Genomic DNA, 27,603 nt, shown 5'->3' on the forward strand with positions numbered 1-27,603 from the left:
TCAAAAAGTTTTAGAACAGCAGCCACTCTGCAAAACTGCAGAAAGTTCTCAGCTACCTCTTGAATAGTGATTTGGTAGCCTGAGCGTGTTCACACAGCTGTCTTTAACTTTTGTTCTGTAACAGTTATTAGACTATATTAGAAATGTTGCTTTTAACAGAAATGGGTAATACTTTCTGTAGAAAAATGATGCTGAACTAAAAATAAACAAGGTTTACAGATATGACCTTTATCTTCAGCAGTACAAAGGAAGCTGTTATTTAAAAGAAACTGCTATGTTTGGTGCTATTGAATTTTAATCTAGATTCCTTCATCCTGCTTTTTGGAGAGTTGCCACAGTCATTTAACAGGTGAAAACAATGTCCTTTTTTAATTCAGAAAGAAAATGAAAATGTGAGAAAAATATGGGTGTGAGATGCATGGAAATCTACTGCTGCCAATAGCTACTTGATTGCCAAAATTTGCAGTGATGTTTTTAAGTAGAAAAGTTGGAAAACAGCTTCCTTCTTTAACTTGCTTGGGCACGCAGGTAAATTAAGCATTGTGTCTCTAAGGCTTCAACCTAGCTCTCATAGGAAGGATTTACCCTCCATTCTTTAAGTTCTAATGTAACATAGAGCTGTCCTTGGATTAAAAGTTATAATGAAATCAGATCTTAGAAATAACTAAATTACCTTGGACTGTTAATAAAGGGTATGCCATTAGTTCTAACTGTTCATCATCTGTTGGGTAAGTTCATGTACCCACTGTTTTGAGAAAGTTAGTGTTGAGATATTTTTCCATTTCTTTTCTTTGAGTTTTCATCAAAAAGGGGGAAAAAAAAGAGGATGCCCTGATGTAGGAGATGATTTTATGATATGGCTGGGTCTAGGCAATAGCTTTTTGTCAATGTGGATGCAATTCAGAAAAAACAAAAATTTCCTGAATAATGAGGAAAAAAAACATCCTTGAGGAAAGCAAAAGCAACTTAGCTGAGTATTGCAAGAATGGGAAATTTCCAGCTTCTTAACTTAAAAAGAAAACAAACCTATCTTTATCCAAAGTGGATAAAGAAAGTCAATAAACATTGGTCTGCAGTGGCAGACCAGATGGTCTTGTTTATTGATTTCACCAGGCCAAAGTAGTAGGAAGGATTATCAAAGAAGCAACATCACTGAGCCATGATGTTGGTGCTTTTTGTATGTTTTTACATCACTCAGAGTACTTTGTTAAATTCCATTAAGCTGTCTAGAGGAGAATGAAGTTTCATCTAATGGCTCATATCTGGCTTAGGTTCAACCACCTTTTGCAATTAGCAAAGTTGAATATAGAGAAACCACAAGTGACAGTCTCCTTCCTCGATTAAAACTGCTGACCTGACTATGTTTGGTACCACTCATAAACTGTCACTAGGCTTAACAGCTTAATTTTTCACTTCCTTGTTATCCAGAGTGGTATGGCTTTGGTTGAGGTCCAGATATGCCTCATATCTGGCCTACATTGTCATATTCCTGCCAGGATGATGGTATTTTCAGAAGTCTTTTTGCTTCTCCTGTTGCCTTTGAATGTTTAACTTTCTCATCCAAAGCAAAACAAAAGGAGTCAAATCCTTGACGCTGCTCAGGTTGTGTTCAGTTTCTGGAGCTATGGTAGGACCTGGGCAATGCCAGTCTTACTTCGCACAACTCCGATACAGAATTTCTTAAGAATGTGTAGACTAACTGAAATGAATTAGAAATGGGATCGTTAAGAGAGCTCTTATCTGAATTTTGTGCAAGGTGAACAAAGCAAGTGTATTTGTAACAAAAACTTGTACATTGAGGTTTATGTGCTTTCAACTGACTTATTCTAGAGTTAATTTTGAACTATATGTGACAAAATATTAGTGTTATGGAGTTGAGTTGGTTTTTTTTTGTTTAATCATATCCTTTTTTTGTCCCATTGAAACAGATTTCTCAAAATTTCTGTCCAGTGCCCTGCCTTCTGTAGTCCCCATATTCCACTTCTGCCCTGCTCACAAAGCTGATTTCTTGTGTCCAGCAGAGCCTGCAAGGGCTCTGGGCATCTCCCTAGTGATGGGAGGACTTTAGGGGCCAGAACTTGCTTGACTATTCATGCAGAGCAAGCACTGAGTACTTTCTCTGCACAGATCAAAAGCTTGAGTTGCAAGATGAACTGGAATATTGGTGGTGTAATAGTGTTCTAGAGATTCTTTGTTAAATCTTAGACTTGCATAGTCTTCCTATCTTTTTCCAGTAGAAAGCCTACCAATACCATTGATATCTCATTTACATTTTTATGGCAGTTGGGTAGATAACATGGTTAACATCAGCACTGGGGAACTCTGCCTAAACTTTCAAAAAAACCTCTCAAACCAACCACAGTGAAAAAGGGCCCCCGGAGTCTTGTAAACTCATCCTTATATTCAAGGTGATCCAGTGAGGCCTCTTGAAACCAGTTGTTATTGAAAGACTGTGGAGAACTAACAAAAGTTCACAAAGAGCTGAAAAAAAGGAAATGCTATTCCTGCTTCTAAAAGTGCAGGGGGGGGAATTGAGAGGTGGGGAGCTTCCACAGTTTTTCCAGAATGGAATTATGAGAAATCTCATAAACTGCTCTGAGCAGTAAACTAGAAACAGTCTTGTTTGAGCAGTGTGCTAGCTGCTTTGGCATCTGATCCCTTCAGTTCCTGCTCCCTTAAGGAGCTTAAGGCTGTTGTTTTGGCCCTGCAGGAATGCACTTGGTACCAGTACATTGTCTCCTGTCACCTCTCTGGTGTAAGATATTGTATCACAGCTTTGGGTTTCAGAGATCTTGTAAAATTATTGCAATTACTATGCCTTTCATCGTATTTAGTGTTCTTCCCTGTTGTAGTAGCCAGTACACTTTTATTGTTGCTTTTTTATGTTCTAGTGGTAAGCCCTTTGGGAATGTTGGCAACTGTTTCACAAGTAGACACAATAAGTTACACAGAGTCCCACGTTTTGTTTCTGTATTGGTCAGTGAACTGAGGCACACTCTGCGTTCACTTGCTTGGATGTTTAGTGGGCAAGGAAGGCATGGAATGTATCCTAAAGGTGGATGCTGTTTCCAGGAGAGTGTGAGCAGGTGTACAGGAAGTAAAGCAGGTAGTACTTGAACTTGTGTCTGTAATAGTGTAGGTAGTGCAACTGAACTAGAACAGTAGATCAAAGTGACCTTGAGAACCCACTACCTATACTCAAAACACTTCAGGTTTTTAAATTTTAGGCTAGCTCTAGTCTGTTCTTGTGGACTGAGTGCCTGCTTGCAGATGGAACACATTAGGTGTGCTCCTGGATTACACTGTGATGTGTTACCTTAGTTTAACCTAAAAGGAATCCAATGTCTTTGTTCCAGAATTGCTCTGTGATGTGAACAAATGCACCATCAACAGGAATGATCAGGCAGTTCACTTAAAAAGCATGTTCCTGGTGTGAACTAATGCAAATGCAGGCACACTCTTAGAGACACTTATTGCAAATTAAATGAGCAGTGTTCTGCCTAAAACATTTTGAACCATCCCCTCTATCAACTCATTGACAAAACTCTAAAGAGTACTGGGGAGAGACTGTTAACTTTCAATAACTTCCGTTATTAGAGGAGAAAAAAGCTGGTAGGGAAGGGTTTGTATCTTTTGGTGTGATAAGAATGCTGGGGGTGAGGGGAAAAGATAGCAAGCTTTCAGGTAATTAAATTATTTGAGTTTATTAACGAGCATATTTCCCTTTCCTATTTACAAAATTGTCTTGCCTATTTCGAAGGTAGGAAAGTAGGTAAAGTGGTTGTGACAAATCTTAGTGAATGAGTACTGTACTACCTATTAACATTGAATCCAGATGCTCAGTATTGTAGGATCTAACAACTAGACAAAACTGCTGCCTGCTATGTAAGAAGTAATCTCTTAAAAGTTTAAACAGACTTTCTTATAGTTATTTTAAGTAAATAACTAATATAAAGCTATTGTTCTGGCCTATGCAACACCATCCTGTTCACGTCATTAGAAAATTTAGTGGTTTTCTATTTAAGAGGGTTATTTCTCCCCCACCCCTGAATGATGCATTTTGCTTCTGCTCTTAATGTCACTGTTCTGCTTCATTTTCCTGTGTTGAGTGTTTTGGCCCCAGTTTACACTTGAAACATGATTGGGAGAAGCTCCTTCCAAAAAGCCTACTTAAAAAAATATGTCATAATGATCTTCACTTCAACCTTTGTAGAAAGCACAATATACCAGTAAAGTATAACCTGTGGTATTTAAAGGCTTATACCACATTGCCTACATCCTGCCTGAGATTTTTTAAATTTATTTTTAGATCCCATATTCTGACCTAGACTGCAGAAATAGTTTTGACTTTCTTCACGTTAGTGGTTTAGATGTATTTATGCATGAAGTGCTGACAAAGATCTGCAGATAGGTGTAGAACAGAATTTATTTACGTATCCTCTCGTTCTTTTCTATTACGAAACTTTTCTTTAAGGTTAACCAGAGTAGATCAGTGATTGGATGAGATGTGTGAGACCAAGTTTCTCAGCTGAACTTTCTGCACAGAAGATTCAGGACTCTCAAATAGCCAGAGGTGATTAAACCAGGAGAATAAACCATGTGGGAAGATAGTACAAAACATCTGAGTTAAAGCTGACCATCGAGAGCACCCTAACTTCATGCTGTGTTAGCAGATAGGCATCCTCCTTTGGGATAAGGAGGAGTTAAATCATGCAAGGTGCTGAGGGACCATGGTTTGCAGACCATCTGGATCTCTTTACTGTTCCACGTCACTTCCTTAACTGCCACTGCAGAATTTATCATAAAATGGAACCCGAACAAAACTTCCAGGGTCATTTAGTCCCACCTCCTTGCCCAAGCAGGTCTAGTTAGACCAGATTGCTCAGGGCCTTTTCCTCCTAATAATGTATCTTTTTACATACAGCAACACTGGATCTTGTTCCATCTCATTTGGAAATGCTCCGTTTCAACCTAGCTTTCACTAAATAATTATAATACAAATATCCTCAGAGGAAAGCAAAGACCACTGTCAGCTTTTTCCTTAATTTTAACTGTTTCAGAAGAACATAGGGAAAGTGTAGTCCTTAGGAAAATCTGTTCTACTGGACTTGAGTTTAGGTCTTTAATGGCTCGGGGGGGGGAGGGGGGGAAAGGCAAATCTATTTCTCTTTTCTTTCCCTCTTTTTTTTTCACCCCCTCCTGCTTCTGAGGACACATGTACCTTTGAACTGTGTGTAGTGATGAGTACTTCTGTAGGTTTCCCTGATGCTAAATTTACTACTTTAAACACATTGAGTTTTACTGAAGAAAGTCTTTTTTTCCTTATCCTGGAATATAGCTGCTTGAAGCCCCATTGTTGTATTATAGCCAAGTATACACTAAGCTGAATTATTGTGGCTTTATCTACTTGTCAATGACAACAGTATTTTTTTCTGCACAGTTGGTTTGTTTTGTTTTAATCTGAAGACTGAGATGTTGTTTATAATTTTTGCTAATGTTAACTCTTGCCACCTCCCCTTCCTCCAGGCTTTTATTTGAATTCTCATTTTCTTTTGCCACCAGACTCTCACTAAAGGAAAATGGAAGCTGTGAAGTGTGCCTGTAGAATTACCATGTCTCTTCTGCAAGTTCTTGGTTTCAAGATAACTAGCAGTTTTTGTTCTCTCCCTATCACACTGTGTTAATTCTGACCCAAAGGGATGCTTTGGTCTGGGAGCAGATGCCTGTACTTCAACCTCTCATCAGGAAGTTACTAAACTGTAACAATCTATTTATGGTAGCTTCTTTGTACTGCTAATAACCCAGCAAGGGCTAAGATTAAGCCGGGCCTGATTTTTGTTTTGCATGTGCTGGGTTGTAAAGACAAGTTAGAGCTGATGAAGTCAGCAGAGGGGAAGGACAAAGGAAGTAGAATCTTGATTCCAATAAGAATTTTCTTTGTCTGTTGAACAATGCGAATCCTTATGGATTCTCTATATTTGGCTTTCTTATTTAGTCAGATGTGAAAAAATTAGAACTGCAATTTAATTGATTCTTGACTGGGGAGGGGGGGCAGGGAAGAAGTAACTTTAGCCCACTATTAGCTGCTCTAGCAGTTTCCTTTTAGCTTTTACACAAGTGGTTGGTACTTCAAAAGGAACTCTGGTTTGTTTTTTTGTTTTTCCTAAATGATGTTGCCTCTGTGTCTGTACCTTTTGGACTTCTTATAGTGGCTCATTAACCTTTTTCATCCTTGTGTTTTGGCTTGATATTTTCCTCATAAATGACAACACGCCCATTTCTGAATTGGTTTCTCTTTATTGATCAGATCTTGCTCTTGGGGTGAGCCAAAACTCCATGTAAACATTATCTTTTTAGAAGGAAGTGGAATTAATGCTGCTCTAGCACCTGCTAATATAGGATGCGACCAGACTTCCTGTTCAAGAGGAAATCTTAATTTACTCTTCCTTGTAAACTGAGGGCTGATCAGCTTACCACATAGTAACCTTTTGACTTGTAAACAGTGTGTTCCTTTGGACTGCTTTTAGCCTCTAGAAATTATTTCCCTCAGGCTTGGTGGTAACTTTAATAGTAAACTTTGAATATCATGAAAAAGCAGTAACCTTTTTTTTTTTCTGAACTGATTTTAATGCCATCAAGCATACCTACAAACTCAAGTAGGTGCTTAAGATGCCTTCAAGTTCTAGAAAGTGTCAGTATTTTTCCTTGTACTCTTAAGTATCAGTGCAACGTTTAACAAAGAAACTTGTTATCCATTGGCTATGGAGAACAAATTGAGATATTGTGATTATTTGCTTTGTGATGCAGACTTTCAGCTCTTGAAGATTCTTGTTGTATGTGGGTGGGGAATTGGCTCTGGCTAGGATAGTCATGGTGAATCACTGGCAGTGGTGCCAGGTTTGGCATAGATGAAGATTTGGGTTGGGGCCAGTAAAGTGCTTTTTTTATTGTTTATTACCAGCCTCTGAAAAGATTTTTCTGTCCTTGAGGAGGAAGGAAGAGATCAAATTTAGCAGGAGCAGTATTTATTTCCTCTTACTGCTAATACAGGGAAAGAAAACTGCATCTAAAATACGTCTGTTCTCCAGGCTTCTGACAGCCTTGCTCGGATGAGCAATTGAGGCCTCCGGGCTGGGAACACAGCTTAGGGATCTCCTTAGGGATCCCACAGCTGTGAGGTTTTCAATGAGGAGCAGGTACTGGGACTAAGAGCTCAAAGTAGTTCTTGAACTTTATATGAAAAAACTGGTCTTGCAAAGATCTGTATCTAGATACCTTCTGCCGATGTAAATAGTAGACATTTAAATACTGTGCTGCCAGCACAACTTGTTCTGTTGCTCTGGGGATTGATCCAGCTCACTGAAACAGTGGAAGGGGATTGAATCACAAGGAACCAAGACTCCTCACTTATATATCTCCTCCTTGTCTTTTCTCACTGCACCCTAAAGACCTAATTCATGTTCTGTTCCTTTATACTGTTCAAAACATGTGGATAATAGAATGGTAGTGTTAAATCTAAAAAATGTACAGTTAAATTTCTAATGCTTTTCTTCCCCTAGGCATTAGGGCTGCAGTGGCGTGCATGTGCCCAACTCCCATTCAGTGTGTTTTTATGCATCTCTTTGTTGCTAGTATGTCTCTTAAATTCTGTATAAGAAATACTCTTTAGCAGGCAGAACGCTTCTTTTGTTGGCTCAAAAGAGCAAGCTTACTATTTCTTGTTACTTAAAATGTGTGACATATATGTTAAGAAAAAACATTAGCTTATGCCCTTTTTTTTTTTTTTCCTTGTAAGTTCAGACTTTAACACTTTTCTGTAGCATAAACAGTTGCTTCTGTTACAGATTAACATAAAGATACTGGTCTCTGAAGAAATCTTGGGGGGAAAAAATTCAACTCTATATCAAATGAATTATTAATGGCTTTTGTTTCTGTTCTTGCTCCTCCTTTCTCCAAAGAGTACTTTTTCCATAGTGTCAGTAGAGAACACTGAAGCTATAACAGAGTAAATCTATCAGAAGGGTTCTCTTGAGAAATTAGACCTTGAGAAAATTGGCAAGATTGCTGCCTCTCTGGCTGCCCTGGTCTTTCAGGACTGTAGCACTTCAGAGCAAAGTAGCTGTTACCTTGAAATCTCTCTTCATAGAAAAACACTGTGCTGCTTGGTGCAGTAAGGCAGCAGCCTCCTTTTGAAAAGCAATTTTAACTTTTTTTTTTTATATCAATCACAATTTTTATCCTAGTGTGAGATGATTATGTGAAAATGGGACTTCTTGTGAAAGAACTACTAATTCGTGTACAGTTCTCTTAACACGTAGTGCTTGGAGGTGTTTGTTGCCAGGGTATGTAATACATTTGAGCAGGACGAGTTCCAGTAAGGATGTTCAACCAGACTAGTATGTCCCTTCTAAACAGGATAAATAAAGTTTTGTTATCTGTTGCACATTGAGCAGTTGACCTTGTTCTTGAGAATGGTAAGTGTAGTGTTCTAAGTACATGTACTGCTGATAATTAAGCACCATGTTGCTAACTTTTAACATGTGAACTTACATCTTAGGTGTCATTATGGTTGGCAAGGACAGTTCTGTGATGAGTGTGTCCGCTACCCAGGCTGTGCTCATGGGAGCTGTAATGAACCATGGCAGTGTAATTGTGAAACCAACTGGGGTGGCCTGCTCTGTAACAAAGGTACTTAACATTAATGTACAGGAAAAATAAGTTTAAGTTGCATGATTAACTGATAACTCATTAACCCCCTTTTTTTTTCTGCTAGTGTGCAACTACCTGAGTGTTTCTGTGCCTTAATTCTTTTATGGCAGATGGTGCCTAAGCATCATAAGTTTAAGAATAAGACAACAGGCTTGAATGGTCCTGACTCTTCTAACTCATGCAGTTGTCTCTTGTTCATTCTTCCTTGTTCTGTGGATAGTTACCAGATGACAGGCTAGCTCATGGAATATGGGGATGATGTGGGTGAATGATGTTCAAGCCAGAAAGGCATCTGTGTATCTGCCTAGGGATTAAAATGGTGAGATTTGTGTTCCCCGTTGACTGACGCTTTTCTCTGTCCAGATCTGAATTACTGTGGAAATCACCATCCCTGCCTGAACGGTGGAACCTGTATGAACACCGAGCCGGATGAATATCGCTGTGCCTGCCCAGATGGCTACTCTGGAAAGAACTGCGAAATTGGTACTTGTGGATATTACATCTGTCTTTGGAAATCTGAAACTGTCTTAGGCATTCCTGTATGCTCAGTGGGGATATGCCAGCTCCATCTCTCCTAGTCTAGTGCCTCGTGCTGGCTCTTCAAAAAAATCACTGAAGACAACAGGAATGCTGCAGCAGTTTCCTTTGGAATTAGATAAGACTGAGAATATTCCTTCCCTTAGGGTTCTTCCCTTCCTTAATCCGCACATGCAGTTGGGATGTAGTCTCATGGAAATGGGTTACACATGCACCTTTCCCTGTTACCTTTCTTTCTGCTACCCCTTTTCTTGTCTTCTGGTTTGCTGGCACATGTGCATTTTATGGGCTCTAAGGAAGGTGGCAGTGATGGACACTTCAGTTTTAACTGTGATGTGGGGTTTTGGCCAAATTTTTAGTTGACTGATTGTGTTGACTATCCTTTTTAGTCAACTGAAACTTGAATCTTTTAATGTGGGACTTCTGATACTTTTGAATTAATAATGCAGATATTGGCTACTATGGAAATGTGCTCAAACCCTCTTACAGAGTCACCTTGAGCAGTCTGAACAAAAAGTCTCTTTCCTGTTCCCATTGCCAAAATGGAAGAAAGCATTTAAACCACACTTGTGATGAAGTATGTCTTTGTGACTTGAGTCTAACAGATCTGTGTCTTTCCAACACAAAAACCTGCTTCCTATCTCAACCAAAGTACGAAGATAGCATGTTGTTTTTTTCTGTCTCTGTTTGCGTGTTACACAAAGACCAAAATGTTCGTATTCTGGGGACCACTTTAGTATTTGCAGACTTTTCATGATTATTCTCACTTTGGAGGTAAATGGACAAGTGTGCAGTTTTCTAGTTTTTTCCTATTTTGCTTTAAAGATTTGAAGTTTGAAAAAAACCTGAAGCTTTTGATTTAACTTTTTCACATATAGTATGCAGTTGGATGTTCTTTCTTTGTCATGATGCTACATCCTTTTTTTAAAATGTGATGGTCCTAGTCTTCTCACTATGAATTTTGCTATTCCTTGATAGTTAAAAGTTTCCGTGGAAAGTATCCATTTTTTTCCTCTCACTTAACTGCTTGGCCTTAAGTTGACTAAACTATTACAGAAGGTTTCCAGAGTTAATCAGGATGTAGATCTTTGAACTTCCATAAAGTGCTGTTGTATTAAAGATACTATCAAAACTTGAATTTTGCTTCTGCTGGTAGAATATGATGCAAAGTTTAGGCTAAAGTGGATGAAATCTTGTCTTAGCTTGCCCTGAAAGCTGTGGGGAAGAACCTTGGCTCTTCAGGTGAGGAGGTAGTGAAAAAGGAGCCATACAGTTGTTCAGAGCTGTTATGATTATTAACAGTAGGTTGGTATATGAACTGCTTTAGGTACTAGTACCAAGGGTCATAGACAATGTAAATTCAGTTTTCAAAGTGGATAACGTCCCTGAAAAAAAAAAATTCCAACTGAGAAGGGAAGACACCAAAAGTGATGGCAGAGAGCTTGTCCCTCCTCAATTTGATTTTTGCTTAGTGCAGCTTCTGCCAGTGTTACACCCTACATGGAGTGACAACGAGCAGCACTGCCCCGAGTTGCCAGCACTTCTGTTCTGTGCTGTTTCCAAGGAACAGTATTAGAATGAAGCTAAACAGACCATTTATACTTAAACTACTACTACTGCTCAGACCTCTGAACACAGCATATCTGTTTTGTCTCCCTGAATTTAAAAGAAGTGCTGCAGCATCTGGAGGTGGAAGTGTATGGCTGGAAGCAGAATGTTAATGGGGAACTTTTCTAGTTCCTGGGATATTGCAATAAAATGAACCTGTCTACATTTAGGCTTTGTAGTCATTAGGTAGGAAGGATGATGCACCTTCAGCAAAATCCTGCTTTAGTTTTCTACTGGGAATCTTAACTCTCTGCAGCTGGGAGAGGGAGGCTCCAACCTCATGTACTGGCACCTCTCCGCTGCCCTTGCTCTTGGCCACTTTTAATCAATGCAATTTTAAACCCCATGTTCTCCTTCCATTGGATACTGGAAGAGTATTTAGCAAGAATTTCTTTCCCTCTTTCTTCCCAGCGGAGCATGCTTGTGTATCTAATCCCTGTGCTAATGGTGGAATTTGTCACGAAATTTCGTCAGGCTTCAAGTGTCACTGCCCATCGGGGTGGAGTGGACCAACATGTGCTATTGGTGGGTATGCATTTACTGGTGACTAACCTGTTAGGACGGAAGGGCTGATGCAGCTAACTTGGTAACACCATGCTCTGTGGGTATGGAATTTGGTGGTAGTCTTTTACTTTACCTGTCTTTTTGACAGCTAAGCACTGGTGGACTGAAAAGAGGAGTGGTACTATGCAGCCAGCAGTACTGATTTAATGCAGTTAAAATCTAAAGACAATCAAAAGCATAGTTGCACCATATCCCAAGAAATGCCCTGTTGCCAAACTTGTTTGACAATTTTAAAGGAAAATACAGAATGGTTTCATTTTAAGAAATATGAAGATCAAGGGTTCTCCCTCTCTTAAATAGTTGAAGAGTAGATTTGTGCACTTAAACGCTTACATGTCTGGATTGGAAGACAGGGAAGCGGTTGAAATGTATTGTGGATCTCTGTAGTTGATTTGCCTGTGATTTGGAACAACACAGGTGGCTTATCTATTTTTTTAAACAGTAACTCTTCTCAAAAAAACAAACAAACACACAAACCAAAAAAACCCCAACCAACCACAAACCCAAAACTGGCTAAACTTATGTCATGATCTAGGAGCATGACTTTCAATGAATGTGCAAATTATTGGCAGATTAACTGAGTCTTCTGACTGTTTGCAAACAGAATTCCTCTCTCCCCCCCCTATCTCAGATGTGAGAAAAGCCTAAGTAAAAGTTAGGTTAGAAATGCTAGTTTATTCCTAAGCTTGTTTGTTTATACATTCTCCCCCTTTATCTCAAAATAACTTTAAACCAAAACCTGTTAAGCCAGGCCTTGAGCCGTGTAATGGAAGGCACGCTTTGACTTTGCAGATATTGACGAATGCGCCTCTAACCCTTGTGCTCAAGGAGGGACCTGCATTGATGGTATTAATGCATTTGAGTGCATATGTCCACAACAGTGGATTGGAGCAACTTGTCAGCTTGGTAAGTAATTGCCTTCCAAAGTTTTGATGACGGCTGGAGGTTATTCCTAAATAGGGAATAACAGTGTGTGTTCCCGGCATGATGTTTATTGAATGAAATGTGGTGTTGTGTTGTTATTGTTATCTTAGCTCCTCTTTAGTAGGTCATAAAGCCAGAAGTTTCAGGTGAATCTAACTATTTGAGCCCCAACTTAAGCTAACTTGTAAAGCCCCATAACTTTTCTGTTGTAAAATGCAGCATTGGTGATGGTAGCTCCTTCTTCATGGTGGCAGAACAGTGACTTAAGCTTATGGGGGCAAGAAGGGGATTTGCCCTGACTAACATATTATCTTTTTGAGTTTTGGCAAAGGGAAGAGTAAGATAACATGCATGTGCTACTGTAGGCAAGTGTGGATTAAAAACCTGTGGTATAAAAATGGTTTCAGTGCCCTACCAATGTATAATATGAACTGCTAATGCTTGGACTGCATGGACACTTTGCTTGGTGCTGTGGTAATCTGTTTCTGGGTTTGTTCTTTATTCTCTTCTTTATTTTCTCTTCTTTCACAGATGCTAATGAGTGTGAGGGGAAACCCTGTGTTAATGCTTACTCTTGCAAAAATCTCATTGGTGGATATTACTGTGACTGCATTCCAGGATGGACAGGAGTAAATTGTCATATCAGTTAGTATTTCTTTAGTATGTATGATGACAGTAGGATGTTTTGTTCTTTGAAAAAGATTTTTCTGATGAGTGATAGTGCACATACTTGTGCAAGAAAAAATACCTGTTGTCAGGATTTTTCTAACTTATAGCAATGAAAATTGAAAATACTGTTTGAAAATTTATTTTAAAAGGTAATTGTATTAAAATAAGCTGATATATACTTTAACTAGTAAATCTCTTCATTCTTATTTCTGAATGATATCATGTACTGATTAAATTTAAAGTATTTTTATGCTAAAATGTTAGATACAAAATTTTTGGAGTATTTTAGTCATTTTTAGTACATTGTAATATAAATATAGAATGTAATTTTTTATTAGATATTTCTAAAAATGAGAATCTCCTAAAACATCAGGTCTTCTATTGAAACATTCAGAAAATGCCTTTCTGAAAATAATTTGTTCTCCATTTTTGTACTAAACCTATACTTTACAGCTTAGCCTTCCATTATAAATTCTAATGCTTTTCATATTTTATCTATAGATATTAATGACTGTCATGGACAATGTCAGCATGGAGGGACTTGTAAGGTAACTCTTACTTATTACGTTCCATATTGAAAATTAGTCTTTTTCTGCCTAGTTATACATTCTGTAGTTTGGAATTACAGGTTGTTTAAATGAGGTTAAACATTACAAGTGTAGTATTACACCTGCAGACTCCTGCACCCATTTCACAAAATAACTTTCTATGTGGTGCTACCACTGTTCCCAAATGCAGAATATAGAAATAGCTTGAATTTTTGTGTGCAAGTTTTATCAATAAACAAATCCTTCTACCTTTGCTTCTTTTCTTCCTGCCTCTGAAGGATGAAGTGAATGGTTACCACTGCTTGTGCCCTCGTGGTTTCACAGGAAAAAACTGTGAGATAGAAACAAATGAGTGTGAGAGCAATCCCTGCCAAAATGGAGGCCGCTGCAAAGACCTGGTGAATGGATTCACTTGCCTGTGTTCACAGGGATTCTCGGGAGTCTTCTGCGAGGTGAGGGCAGTGGAGACATTATTGCAATACTTCTCATGGATTGAATTCTTGAAAGAAATATATCTCTGGGTTTAAATGGGAGTAACCGAAGGCTGAAGCATTACTGACTATCGTAGCTGTTACCTGATACTCTGAATAAGCAAATTTGTTGTGCAGTGCTGTCATAGTAGCTGTAACACTTGAATTTGCTGCCTGATAAAATACAAGTTGTTGCATATAGGTGTTGACCTTCCTAAGTGTTTTAAGGCTGCAAGTATTGCTTAAGCTTGAAACATTTTACTTTGCAGTTGTCAGGACCTGTGTCCTTTTACCCTAGACTGCTTTAGGTTCTCATCCTGAAATCTCTGAAGTACGTAATTGAATTACCCTTTGAGTAATCCTACTGCTGTTGCTAGGAGTGTATTAATTATTAATTATCCATATTACACATAATGTAGATAATTAATATAAATATTAAAGGCAGGAAGATATGCAAGTATTGGCTCTCAGAACTTTGTTTGAGATCATTTTAGGAACATGAAGTTCTAGTGCTTAAGGATTCAGATCTGAAATATTGAAGTCCTAATCATAATCCCTAAAGTACTTAATGATATTGAAGATATTCCTCTTTCTAGGGAGGATGTTAGACTTTTCAGTGTAAAATTATTTTGCATTAAGTATGCACTTTCTGGCTTTTGCTGATAGCCAAATCCATGTGAGTGTTATGCTTAGCAAGACAGCATCAACTGGAGGTATTAGAGTTTTGTTGGATTTACTCCAGATTTTTTTGTGGAGGACATTGGAGTGATCTACCTCAAATGCTGAAGCAATTTTATTCTGCTATTTGCATTGTTAAAGAAGCAATGCCCTCCTTTTATTCAAAATTAAAAAGGGCTGCAGGTACCAACCAGTTTAATAAAACTGGTGCAGCATCTAATAGCTGATTTCTACATAAGAATCATAACCTGAGTCCCCTACTCTGGGCTGATTCATACAATACTGCGTAATTAAAGTTTTAGCAAATGTGCTTGAATAATAGGGGGGAGTTGGCTGCTTGCCTTGTGTGTTGCAGGAAATATCTACCATTGATTCCAGATGCTAAAGTACCAGCTACTGAACTTGCATTGGGAAGGGGAAATTTACACTAATGGAAGGAAACAAATGGAGACATCAGATAGAGGAGATCTGAGAATCTTTCTCAGCCCTTAGCTATTTTTTTTTTTTTTAATAGTTTGCTTTGAATGTTCCATATGAAAACACAAAATGGCTTGCTGGAATTGTATGTGCTCCTCTGAATTAAATACTTAACACCATTTGAGTTCCTTCTGCTTTGGCTAGTTTTACATTTTTCTCCTATTTAGCTACTGAACTGCTAAAAATAGGCATAAAACCCACTATTGGGCTTAATTTTATGTCTGTAAAGTTGAAAGTTATCTTTCTCCCGAGAGAGATGTGAAGAAGGAAAGACTGACCTGAGAAAAGCAATCCTTAAGAATAACAGTTTGGAGGAAAGATACTGTGATGTAAAAATATCCCTTTTGAGGCTGCTTTGTGGATTTTGAGACCAGTTCAGGACATCACGGAATCACTGATCCTGTGTGTCGATCTAAAGCAGAAAGCAGCAGAATCGTTTTGCCACAGCAATGTCCATGTTAAAGGTTATATTGTGAAAGCTAGGTTTAAATTTTGCTCTCTGAATCAGATGGTAAGAGTTCAAAATGTACCTCGTATATCTGTGTGTAAATTGGCATGGTGACAGTATCTGTAGGAATAAGGCCCTGAGCAGGTGGGTCTAACTAGACCTACTTTGAGCAGGAGGTGGGGAGTAGCTGACCTCTAGAGGTCCGTTCCAAGCTGTGTGGTTTTGTAACAAATTCTCCGTGTTAATTGAGATGTTAAGAGAAGTTGCTCTAGAGGATGGGATTTTGTTCAGGTTCTGTGTATTTTAAATCTCTTGCAGACACAAAGCTGACAAGTGCACTGGTATTTGACTTACATTATAGCACTTAGTCCATGAATGTGGAGGACAGAGAAGTGACTTAAAGTGATCCCCAACAGTCACAATAAGATGCCTCCTAATGGCTTAAGTAACTCCTTGCTAAGTTGTTGCAAATGTGCTGATTCAGCCTCCTGCAAAGGAGTATCTTCTTAGCGGTGGCACAAATGCTTTGTGTCAGGATGGGCTGAAGTAAGCTGAAGTTTGTGTCTTGCAGGATGGAATGCAATATGTATGATTCATAAACCTTCTTAAACCCCGAGGTTCCTTGTACATTAGCTTCATCTGTGTCTTTGCCAAAGCAGATAATGCTGCCTGCTCCTGGGAAATGAAGCAGCTGCTGCTAACTGTGGTCTCTCTTACAGATGGATATTGATTTCTGTGAACCTAACCCTTGCCAGAATGGGGCTAAATGTTATGATCTGGGAGGAGATTATTACTGTGCCTGCCCTGATGACTATGATGGAAAAAATTGCTCTCATCTCAAGGACCACTGCAAGAACAATTCTTGTAAAGGTACCTGCTGTTGTCTAGAAATCTGTTGTGATATATTGATGGTACACAGTGGAAAAAAAGTGGTATTGTTGGGAATAGAGTAATGCAGAAAAGTTATTGTACTCACTTGGACTTTGTAAAATAGGCAGTGAAAAGAAATGCTCCTTATTTATAGAGGTAGATGGTAACTCGTAGTTGACATAAAATTGTGATTTAGTTTTAATTTTTGTATAACGTTTCTAAAATTAAAAACTGATGATGCAGCTCATTACTCTGATGATACACTTCTCATTTTTAGTAATAGACAGCTGTACAATAGAAGTCTTCACTAATGCTACCCAAGAAGGAATCCGTTTCATTTCATCTAATGTTTGTGGGCCCCATGGACGGTGTATTAGTCAACCAGGAGGGAACTTTACTTGCGCCTGTGACAGAGGTTTTACTGGAACATACTGTCATGAAAGTAAGTAGGAGTTGTTTATAAATTATTTTTCTCTAAAAATTTCTTAGTTTTTGTTATGAGGCTTTACAACATAAAACAGAACATTTGGATTTCAATAAAGTCACACAGAGCATTGTTTTGGAGGTACTGCTTGAAATTCAGTTTCTTCTGGAAGCAGTTGTCTTTGTAGTGGTTCACACTTCCTCTGTGAAAGGAAACTGGTTTTAGTCCAACTTCAATGTGAGTGTGTCAGTGCCCACTACCTTCTGTATATCCATAGAAGCCATGGATTTCTCCAACATGAGGGTGATAAAGAAGGGACTGATACATTGACAGCACAGCTTAGTAGTACCTGTATTCTGCTCTAGCTGTCTTTTAAACACCTGGATATTTTTGCCAGGTAAACTTTAAGCTCTGATTTGACTTGCTACATGAGAGAGAATACAGCTGGAAACCTTACCAGGCTTGAGAAGAGGTGGTTGAGCCTTTCTTTCTTTTGCATGTACAAATGAAGTAATAACTTTGTGCTTTTCCTGGAGGCACAAGTCTACATCACTCCTCTAAGTAGGGTGGAAGAGCTTTGAGCAATAATTGTTGACTTTCTGTTGTAGATATCAATGATTGTCTTGGGAAACCTTGCAAGAATGGTGGGACATGCATCGATGAAGTTGATTCATTTAGATGTTTCTGTTCAAGTGGCTGGGAAGGAGAATTGTGTGACACAAGTGAGTACTGCTAAGTGTTGTAGGGTCAAATATTACAGCTTTGTTGTAACAGAGGTGGTTGATATGTAGTTAATAATGGGGTAGTTTCTCCGTTCTGTAACTACAGTCTTGTTTGCAGAAGTATTTCCTGGAAGATATTCTGGGTAGCTGCTCTAAAAGTCTCAGTTCCTTTAATAGGATCAGAATCTGATTCTTTGCTGTAGTACAGGATTTGTTGCTGGAGGAGAGAACTTTTTCTCCTGGGAATAGGCAAAAAGGTAGTCCATGAACTGTACTAGGCCAGTTCATGGTTAAGTCCACCTCAGAGGAAACTCTGGTTGTTTCTTTTTCCACTCTGAATGAAGCCCCTTCTAAAGCATGATGGCAAGGACTTGCTGAGACTTATTACAGGACATGCATGAATTCAGAAGTGAAATACAGACTGAGAAACTTTTGGCAGCTATTGCTGTTGAAAGAGCCTTTTGTGTGGTCTAAATGAAGTTTGTTCTGGAATAATTATGTTCCACCTATTAAGACGTTTGTCTCAAGTGAAAAGACTTTTCCCTAAAATTCATGTTTGTGTGTATGTTTAATGTGTGTGTACATACACATGTGTATATGGTTAACCCACCTAATGGCTTTAATTCTCTGTTTTGAAACATAAAGCAGGAGAAGGGGGCCTTAACTGTCTCATGTGGATGTCCTGTGTTGGGGCCCCTTTTTCAGGTCACTGTAGTCCCTCCTAGAAAGGTTTTTCTGAAGTTCAGAATGCAGCTGTTTGTAAAAATGCAGTTACTTTGGTGCTCTACTTAGAAGTCATACTGAATGGTCCTTCTAAGCTATCAGAAAATCTTTCATAATTTGTGTTTTTCTGTATTATATCAGAGCTTTTCCTTGCTTGTATAAATATAACTTTGTAATAATTAGGACCGCTGTCTTCCTGAATAGCACAAAATTTATTTTCTTTATAGAGAAGTGTTTTGTATTTTCTCATGGCCTTGGCTGGGCTAGATCATCTAAACTGAATAACTGTTTTTCTAGATTTCAATGACTGTTCTCCTAACCCATGTCACAACGGTGGCCGATGCATTGATTTGGTAAATGACTTCTATTGTGAGTGTAAGAATGACTGGAAAGGCAAAACTTGTCATTCACGTAAGTGTTCTTTGCTTTGATCTTTAGATTACCCAAAGATTTGTTTTCTTTCTTCTCAAGGGACTAGAGTTCCTGAAATTTAAAATAAAACAATCGCAGTGAAAAAATAGGCACGTTTTCATTACCTCTTCCATTTTCCCAGTCACAAAATGGAACACTTAAAAAATGTATTCCTTCATGGCAGTGAAACAGTTTTGTAAGACATGTCCTTAGATTCCATTCTTTGGGTTGTTTACTGTAATACAGCAAGTGGAACTATGTGTTTCTTGTACTGTTGCATTTAAATATTAAGTCTCTTTTAAAAAGTACTTTTGTGATTAAAAGGTACATATTCTTTAAATTCAGCAAGAGAAATGGAAATTAAAGTTGCTTTGTTGTGATGTGTAGGTGAATACCAGTGTGATGCAAACACTTGCAGCAATGGTGGAACGTGCTATGATGATGGAGATACATTCCGCTGCTCATGCCCTCCAGAATGGATAGGAAGCACTTGCAACACTGGTAAGCTCTCTAAACTATCTACAGGTGAACGCAGAAGAAGTAGAGAAGTGTTTAAATAATAAATAAATTGTTTAGTAAATAGGAACACTCTACTGGCTAGTTTAGAGTTGTTCCAGTTGGGTGGTGACTGAAGTTTAGAGTGACTTTTTCTACTCCCCTAACATGATTCTGATTTTTAGGAAGCTGTTCTCCTCTGGCTGCATTTATGGTCTCTAGCTTCCCCTAAGCATAATACCTTTCTCTATTAGTCTTTAGAGGCCCTGTGTGAGGGTTGTCCTGGGAACTTAGTTCCCCACTTGGCTTGCAGAGTCAAAATGTGAATAAGTTTGTGATCAAGAGGTGTCTGAGCGGACATACTCGGGAAAAATGGAATGAAGTGCTCCTTGGGGATTTGCAGGGTTACTGCCTGCTGTAGGGAACCACTCTAGTTGTTTTGGATGTTCAATGTAGTATCTGTGGTCCATCTTTCTGAAAATGAAACTTCCATTAGGACCAGAAAGCTGACTGGAAGTCATTTAGTACAGTTTCACTACTCTTAGATATAATTGCAGCTTTTTTTTTCAAAACTTGGACTTTAAATTCTAGTATTTTATAATGAAGAACACCTCGTGATCTGGGTAACTCGCTGCCAAAGCAGTAATTTAGCAGTATTTGAAGAATGCTTACCCAGATGGGGAAGAAAATAAGTAATCCTTCTTCAATAAAATTTTATGGTTCAATTAAACAATTGAATTGGGAGGATGGTGAAGGTGAGAGACTGTCATGCAATGGGACTATTTTTGGAGACTTTTGACCTTGTGAGTCTTCAACTGTTGACTTAAATATTGTTTAGGATTGTGATATTAACATACCCAGATGATATGTACTCTTTGTTTCCTGTGCTAAATAGAGACCTTTTCTGTTTTTCAAAGCTAAAAACAGCAGCTGTATTCTAAACCCTTGCATGAATGGTGGAACATGTGTTGGCAGTGGAGATTCCTTTTCATGCATCTGCAAAGAAGGATGGGAAGGACGCACATGCACACAGAGTAAGGCTTTTCTCCTTTCTTCCCCTGCCTTCCCCTGGGATATTGGGAGTGTCTGGCGGAGAGCTGTTGACTGAAACAAAGCAAGTTTATAGGGTTCGTGTGCCAAAATATATGAATCATTCAGAGTGGGAGGTAGGTAAAGAAGACGATGCTCGAGTAATGAATGAAGAGTTTGTCATGCTTCTTTTTGTATCTAGTCTCTGCCAAAATAAGACTCCCAGCCTTCTGTAAAAATATAGTTTTTGGAAACATGTGCAGAGCAGAAAAAGTCCTCACAGAAATACTAATTTTAATAATGAAAACTACATGGGAAGGCGAGCAGTAGCATATAAAGACATTTTCTCTGAGGATAGCAGTTAACTACTTTGACATACCAATACAATGAATTGGTTAGGTGGAGCAAAGCATGCAGCTTTGGTTTGTGGGTTTTTTTTCCCCAAGGCATAACACTGGGGGAGGGAAAATCTAAATTTCATCTCTGTTTTTACTCTAAGTCTACTGGTGATATGATAATTGAACTTTCTTTGCAAGGGTGGAAGAAAACATTCAATTCTGTATTATTTTTATTTACTTTCCTTGCCAGATAACGTTTTCTAAACCATAGTATTAACTATTGGAAAATAAATTGTGCCACTAGTTACACTAGTCTGTATTCTTCTTTTTTATAGACACCAATGACTGCAACCCTCATCCATGGTAAGTATGTGACCTCCAGTTCTGTACCCATTGTGAAAACAAAAGTGAGCACAGTAATATGGACTTCCATTTCAGATTAGAACTAATTCTACTCTAAAATAATTGAAGCCAGCTTCTCTAAAATATCTTAAAACCCTTTTTTTTGCCATGCCATATCTATTCCTTGACAGCAACAAAAAAGGCAAAACAATCCTGAGTCGATTCATGTAAAAAAAGTATTTTAGTGTAGTCTTCATGCTAGAGCTTAATAGTAAATTGCAGTGATATGAAGTGAATCAGACTTGATAACTTTTGAAGCCTCTGCAATTGAGTAGAATAAAAAATTAGAAACTGAAACCTGTTAGTTTACAATAAATAAATAAATTCGAATGTCCTGTTAGATCAATTACTACTTCTAAACATGTTTTTAAAACAAAATTAAATTTTTGGAAGATACAATGGGAATATTTTGAATATGGAGGTTGATATTTATGGTTGAAGGCAAAAAACACTGTGTGGATGAAGCAATTGGTGTGTCATGTATTAAAAAAAGAACCAAACTTGAAAAGTTTGGACTTTCTTGGAATTGCTGTTCCATCTCCTTGAGATCTGTGGCTATACTTTCTCTTGTATTTGTAGGATGCTGCTGTTTTAACAGGTGACTTACTAAGCAATATTGTTTGTCTACCACTACACTTTCCCTGTTGATAGGAATAAATCATCCCCTTAAACAGCAACAGAGGCTTTAATTAACAAAGTTTTAACTGGAGCCCAGTGAAACAATGCAGATGGCTTTTTTTAAGTAGACTTGTATCATGAATTAACAGGGACCTTTTAATTTTGCATTGTTGAATAGTGAGAGAGTATTGTGAATAGGGACAATGGAAATTTGCATCTGAACACGCTGCCTAAAGCTCATCTTCAGACAAGTGAATCTACCCTGAGAACGACTGGTGTAATGAGAGGTTTGTTATTTTTACAGTTACAATGGAGGCATCTGTGTTGATGGGGTGAATTGGTTTCGATGTGAATGTGCACCCGGGTTTGCTGGTCCTGACTGCAGAATTAGTAAGTACCTGCGTGGGTAAAGGCCTGAATGGTTGTACCATTCTGATACACAAATCTGAAAGAACTCCTGGTGACCCTTTTTGTGTTAGGTTAGCTGAATTCCAAACAATGAAACAGAAGCACCTGCTAAGCCAGGTACTGATACCTTGTGAATATTGCCAAGTTATATTCCTTTATTAATTTCATTAAATGGAGCCGAAATGACTTGGCTTAAATTATACTGTAAGATTTGGTTCCTGGGTTTCACTGGACAGTTCTGAAGGTTCTGGGGTGCTGGTTTCATAGTACCTTACCTTTCAAGTATTTCTCTTGATAAACAACTTGTTGGTAAAGATGATGTATATCAGCAGGTGTTCCACTTAACATTAGAAACCAAAATCCCCTGAGACTTTGCAAATGAAAACAAAAACATCAGGAGTGCAGTGCTGGCACGTGAATAACAGAAGCATGATAAAGGTCTTTCAGAGCTAGAAAACAAACCTGTTACACTGCAATTACTCTTTAAGGATAGAGGCTGAAAAGAAAGGAGAGCAACAACCCTAAAACTGTGTTGAAGTGTTGTGGAAGAATCCCGTGTTATTGTTTGGTTGGGTTTGGGTGTTTACTATTTTTTTTAATGGAATGTTACCATTTTGACTTGCTTAGATAGATACCTTATTTTTAATTTATTTCTACTTTAGAAGATCAAACTTGGAGTCTTCTGTAGCCTTGAGGCTTTTGGGCTTGGTCCTTCCACTCCATCAGTATGGTGTTGTGCCTTCAAGTTGAGACTTCATCCTCACTCTGGCTTATGGAAAAACCAGCACCTCTAGTTGGAGGGGGCAGCTGCAGCACTTGTAGAAGCATCAGCTTAGTGATGTCTGGATACAGAACCAGGAATGGCAGATCATCCTGTATCTGTGCCTAGACACCCAGAAAGGGATATTGAATTCTCCTTGAGTGCTCCCTTCCCCTTAAGGGTAGGACGTCACAAATACAAATACTGTGCTTTAATGGAACTGCAGACATTTTTTGCTTGTTTAGACTGGTGTAGACAGAAGGAGTAGCTCTGACAAAAATGCCTTTTATGGCTGATACAGAAACAGAGTTATCAGTCACTTTTTTCAGCATACAGAGACTGGAGGATCTTAAAACTACATAGCTTGAAGAGAGGAGGGAAGAGTAGTTAAACCCCACTGACATTTAGATACGTGTGTATTTGCATTAAATTTCATCTTAGTGCACTTGAAGGAAGCTACAATAGAACCAAAAGCCCTTCCATATCTGTTTGATTATTTGCCATTGCCTACATGTGTAGCAGTCTCATTAGTGCCACTAATCACATTCACTTTCCAAATTTAGTCCTTTAAAGACAGAAAATGAGCTGATACTGTGTTTTGGACAGGAACTGGTGTTTAAACAGTTTTTCTGAGGGGTTGGGATTAAATATGAATGCCATTTGTATTCAGTGGATGGAAACCTTTCAAAAGATGCTTTGGAAGAGAAAGGTTAAGGTTGAAAACGAAGCAGTTGGTTCCTGTAGCTTCTGAATTTGGACTCTGTTGCCCTTTGTAACCTGTTGCATAAATTGGTATTGGTCACTTCCCCAGGATAACAAATGACCCCTTGCCATTCATCTGAGTGCACTATGCTTCCCTGCCTTTTTTTGTAGATTTCTACAGCTAAGCCTCTGAATCTTGGAAGGTGGGTTTTTTTTAAGAGGCTTTTGTCCTATGTATGCACTAAATTAATCTGCTCACTTATGTCAAGGTTATTGATGTTCGTCAAATGTGTTACAAACCAAACTTTTATTCTTCTGCCTCTCAGTGTCTTGTATTGCACCAAGTCACTTTTTTGAGCCTTGTTGAGCAAAATTCATTGTTCAGCTCTTGCACTGTGATAACCTCATGAAAGCATGTGCTTTTCTAGGAAGTCTAAAGGTCTGAATTTAGTGCCAGAACAGGATGTGGGATTTGTTCTATAGCTGAACGTGGAGAAGGCATTAGCACCTTCAGCTCTCCAACACCTCTGCTTTGTGAGATGAGTCAGCGTATGACTGCTGTTTTGATTACCAGAACTTCAATTAGGGTGCAATTATGAGAAATCTATTACAGGTTACTGCTAAAGTGGTAGAACTGTTTAATTAGGAGATTAATTCTAAAGAGGAACTGTCCTTTGCTTTTAGAAAAGGAGGTATTGTCAATTACATCTCAGTAAATTATTAATTACAGTGTTCTGTGTCCTTGTCACTGAGTTTTACCTATTTTCTATCCAGATATTGATGAATGCCAGTCCTCCCCTTGTGGATATGGTGCCACCTGTATAGATGAAATAAATGGATACCGATGCACTTGTCCCCCTGGAAGAATTGGTCCAAGATGCCAAGAAGGTATTCCTATATCTATCAACCTTTACCCAAAAATCGGTAGCACACAATGTAGCTAGTATAGGGTTTATATACAGTAGTCTGATGTATAAGGAACAGTAGCTATTATTTTTATATTTAAATTTGTATAGTTTTAACTTGAAGAGGTGAAATGTCTGAGTGTAGGTTTGTTTGTTTGTTTTTTCCCTTAGTGATTGGAATTGGAAAGCCTTGCTGGCTTAAAGGAATGACTTTTCCCCATGGGAGTCGGTGGGAACAAGAGTGCAACAGCTGCCACTGTTTGGATGGCCGTATTGACTGCACCAAGGTAGGCATTTTGAGCTTTTTTTTTTAAGTTCTTCTGGCTGAAACTTACTGTTCTTCATGCACAAGTTAGTCTTTGTCTCTCCTAAATTTCCTTTGTTTATAAAAAAAAAGTGACTTCCTGTAAAAGTACTTATGGATTGTCTTTATAATCATAAGTTACTGTCTGCTCTCTGCCTGCTAGAACAAGCTCTCCAGAGCTCTTGTTACAGAAAATGAAATATTAACTGGAATAATGATCCTTGAAAGGGTAAATAAATTACTCTGCTAACACTTTCCAAACAGTTTTAGAGCTCCTAATTTTGTGTGATATTACTTCCAAGGTGGAGGATACATTGGAAGAAGTTTTTTCAGTGGGTATTAATTGCCTTTTTGTCTTGTCCTTCAGTGGCAGATTGAATGTGTTAGTATATGTGCTTCAAGCCTTTCTGCTCTCCCGAAATAGCATTTGTCAGTGGGTTTGTGGTACCTGTGCAACTTTATATCACAGCTGGAGAGAGAAGGAAGGTTGGTGCCACTGACAAGTTGTAGGGCTAAGTGGTGGTTCCAGCTGAGCACTAATAGCATTTAGAACATTGCCTTACATGGCAGTCTCCCATCTTTCACTGGGAGCACCAGTTAAAAAATCTCTCCAGGTTTTATCTATCTAGCTTTAGTCTTACTTGTTTGGTTTTTTTTTTATAAGCTAAGTGCACACTGTAGGCAAAGAAGTAGCTAAATCTTGCACTTAGTAATTTAGAAATGCTATTTTAGACCCATTATGGTGTTGTGATTTCAAGTTTGAAATGTCTTCAGAAGATAACAGTATGTGAAGGTAACTAGAATCTCAAATGGTTGGTGCTGTAAATGCGAGTTACCCATATGTGGTATTTGGTTCTTTCCTGCATAGTGGAATAAATTCACCTTCCGGCTGACAGTTGTGCTTTAAGAATCTGTAAGTTTCTACACTAACAACTGTATAGTATTGTGTAGAATCTTAAAGGTTATCTGGAATCATAGAATATCCTGAGTGGGAAGGGACCCACAGGGATCATTGAAGTCCATCTCCTGGGAAGGAACTGTGTTTGGAAACTTGCTGCACCTCGGTTATTTGTGGGTACCAGCGTAGTGTTTTCTTTTGGGAGTGTGGTTGAAGTGGCAGTGCTTATCAACCAGTGTACATCAACTCTTGACATATTCAGCATTCTCTGTCAAGGATCTCAGCATAAATATTGAAGAAATCAATCTTTGTGGAGATATTTCTCTTTCTGGATTATAGAAGTCTAGATAAGTAGATTAAAATAAATGCTTCAACTTCTGTATAACTCAGTTATGTGGGGCAAATCCATAAACTTCTAAGGAGATATGCCCAGTCAGTGGTTTCTTGGGTTATTTTTGCCCAGTTTTTTACTCTTCTGTCCGTATAAAATGTCCTCATTTTGTGGAACAGCAGCTCCATCTGCTACTAGATTACAGCAGTATCGAAATGTGAATATTTTGCAGTCAACAGTAGATCATGACCATCTTATTTGAATTCCTTATTTTGATTTGAGGAATTACCTGTAACAGTACTTTGTTCTTCTGAATTTCTAGGTGTGGTGTGGAAAAAAACCTTGTCTGTTACACAAATACTGGGATAGTTCAAACAACCAGTGTCCCATGGGTCAAGAATGCCAGGAGAAGTACATGAAATGCTTTCAGCCACCATGCACAGACTGGGGAGAATGCAGTGCCTCTGAACCTCTGCCTATCAATATCAAGTGTCTGCCCAATTCTGGGTACCTGGACAATGACTGTGCTAGAATTACTTTAATTTTTAACGGAGACAAAGTCCCCCAGGTGAGAATAGAATTCATAATGAGGTATGGCAATATATGTGGAGATCTATTCTATGTCACAGCATGGAAGATTAAGGTTTCTAGTATGACCTCTTGCTATTATAAACTTGCAAAACCTTTTACTAGACTCCTCTGTTGCTATGAATTGTACTTTGTCTAAAGGGTGAGGCAAAATTAGGGTTTGTACTGAATATTTAATTTTCTTTCTTTAACCTTGAACTTTTTACATTTCAAGATGGGCTCAGGCTATACTAGGATAGTCATGCAAGCTCAGTTTTTCACCCTTTATCACCCTTTTCTGCCCTTTCTTGCTGCTATTTGCTGCCTTCATTGGGTTTTAGTAACTGCAAGAACTCAAGGTGTTTATTTTTACATGCCATTTTTTACTTGAACTAAAATCATGTCATCTCCCTTGCTTCTAACAGGGCACTACAACAGAAAACATCTGTTCTGAAATCCGGTATTTACCAGCTACTAGGACTGTTTCTAGGGACAGGACTCTGATAATATTATGTGATCTGTCTTACTCCACAGAGAATGCAGTGGAAGTCGCTATTGTAAGTATGAGAGTTGTATTAATATATATACAAAAATGTTTTCTTATTAGTTTTTGCTGGGGAAGAGGTCATTTAAGCTTGTTGCATTTGAGTGCAGGTGGTGCAATCTGTGGCCTAGTCTTGACTGCAAAGCAATGTTGTGATCTCACGATTTCCTGTACTGCCAGATAGCTGAAATTGCAGGTCATTAATGACAGAAGGCTACTACAATCTCCTGATAAATTAGTCTTTGGAGTAATTCAGCACGAATTAGAGAACAGGTGCCTACTTGTTCTGTCAGAAATCTTGGTCTGTTGACCCTTCTCAGTAAGGAGATATGGCTGCAAGTGACTGGATTGGATCTCGTGAAGAGGTTTCTGCTGTGCATTTAGAGTATGGCTGCTTCAGGATATTCATTAAACACAAGGTACCAAGTGAGAAGTAGAAGATGGTGCAAGATGAGTAGATAAAAGTACCTGCTGCCCTAATGAGCTAAATTCTTGCTTTAGAGGCACTTACAGCTGAGTC

General features: G+C 38.5%; 1 protein-coding gene across 1 annotated transcript in view; it reads left to right on the forward strand.

Annotated features, from left to right (window-relative positions):
• JAG2 (jagged canonical Notch ligand 2) overlaps positions 1-27,603 on the forward strand; it is a 70,509-nt gene that overhangs the window by 37,035 nt on the left and 5,871 nt on the right. The window contains exons 6-24 of the mRNA XM_027894475.1: positions 8,558-8,688; positions 9,073-9,192; positions 11,266-11,379; positions 12,211-12,324; positions 12,874-12,987; positions 13,513-13,559; positions 13,838-14,011; positions 16,352-16,502; positions 16,780-16,944; positions 17,535-17,648; positions 18,669-18,782; positions 19,170-19,283; positions 20,195-20,311; positions 20,980-21,007; positions 21,969-22,054; positions 24,309-24,422; positions 24,611-24,726; positions 26,295-26,540; positions 26,965-27,096. Coding sequence (XP_027750276.1) covers positions 8,558-8,688; positions 9,073-9,192; positions 11,266-11,379; positions 12,211-12,324; positions 12,874-12,987; positions 13,513-13,559; positions 13,838-14,011; positions 16,352-16,502; positions 16,780-16,944; positions 17,535-17,648; positions 18,669-18,782; positions 19,170-19,283; positions 20,195-20,311; positions 20,980-21,007; positions 21,969-22,054; positions 24,309-24,422; positions 24,611-24,726; positions 26,295-26,540; positions 26,965-27,096 — 2,311 coding nt within the window. The remainder of the gene's footprint in view (positions 1-8,557; positions 8,689-9,072; positions 9,193-11,265; positions 11,380-12,210; positions 12,325-12,873; positions 12,988-13,512; positions 13,560-13,837; positions 14,012-16,351; positions 16,503-16,779; positions 16,945-17,534; positions 17,649-18,668; positions 18,783-19,169; positions 19,284-20,194; positions 20,312-20,979; positions 21,008-21,968; positions 22,055-24,308; positions 24,423-24,610; positions 24,727-26,294; positions 26,541-26,964; positions 27,097-27,603) is intronic.

The sequence above is a fragment of the Empidonax traillii genome, unplaced genomic scaffold (genome assembly GCF_003031625.1).
Source record: "Empidonax traillii isolate 1590-97213 ecotype Southwest subspecies unplaced genomic scaffold, ASM303162v1 scaffold428:size834259, whole genome shotgun sequence".
Taxonomy (NCBI): Eukaryota; Metazoa; Chordata; class Aves; order Passeriformes; family Tyrannidae; genus Empidonax; species Empidonax traillii.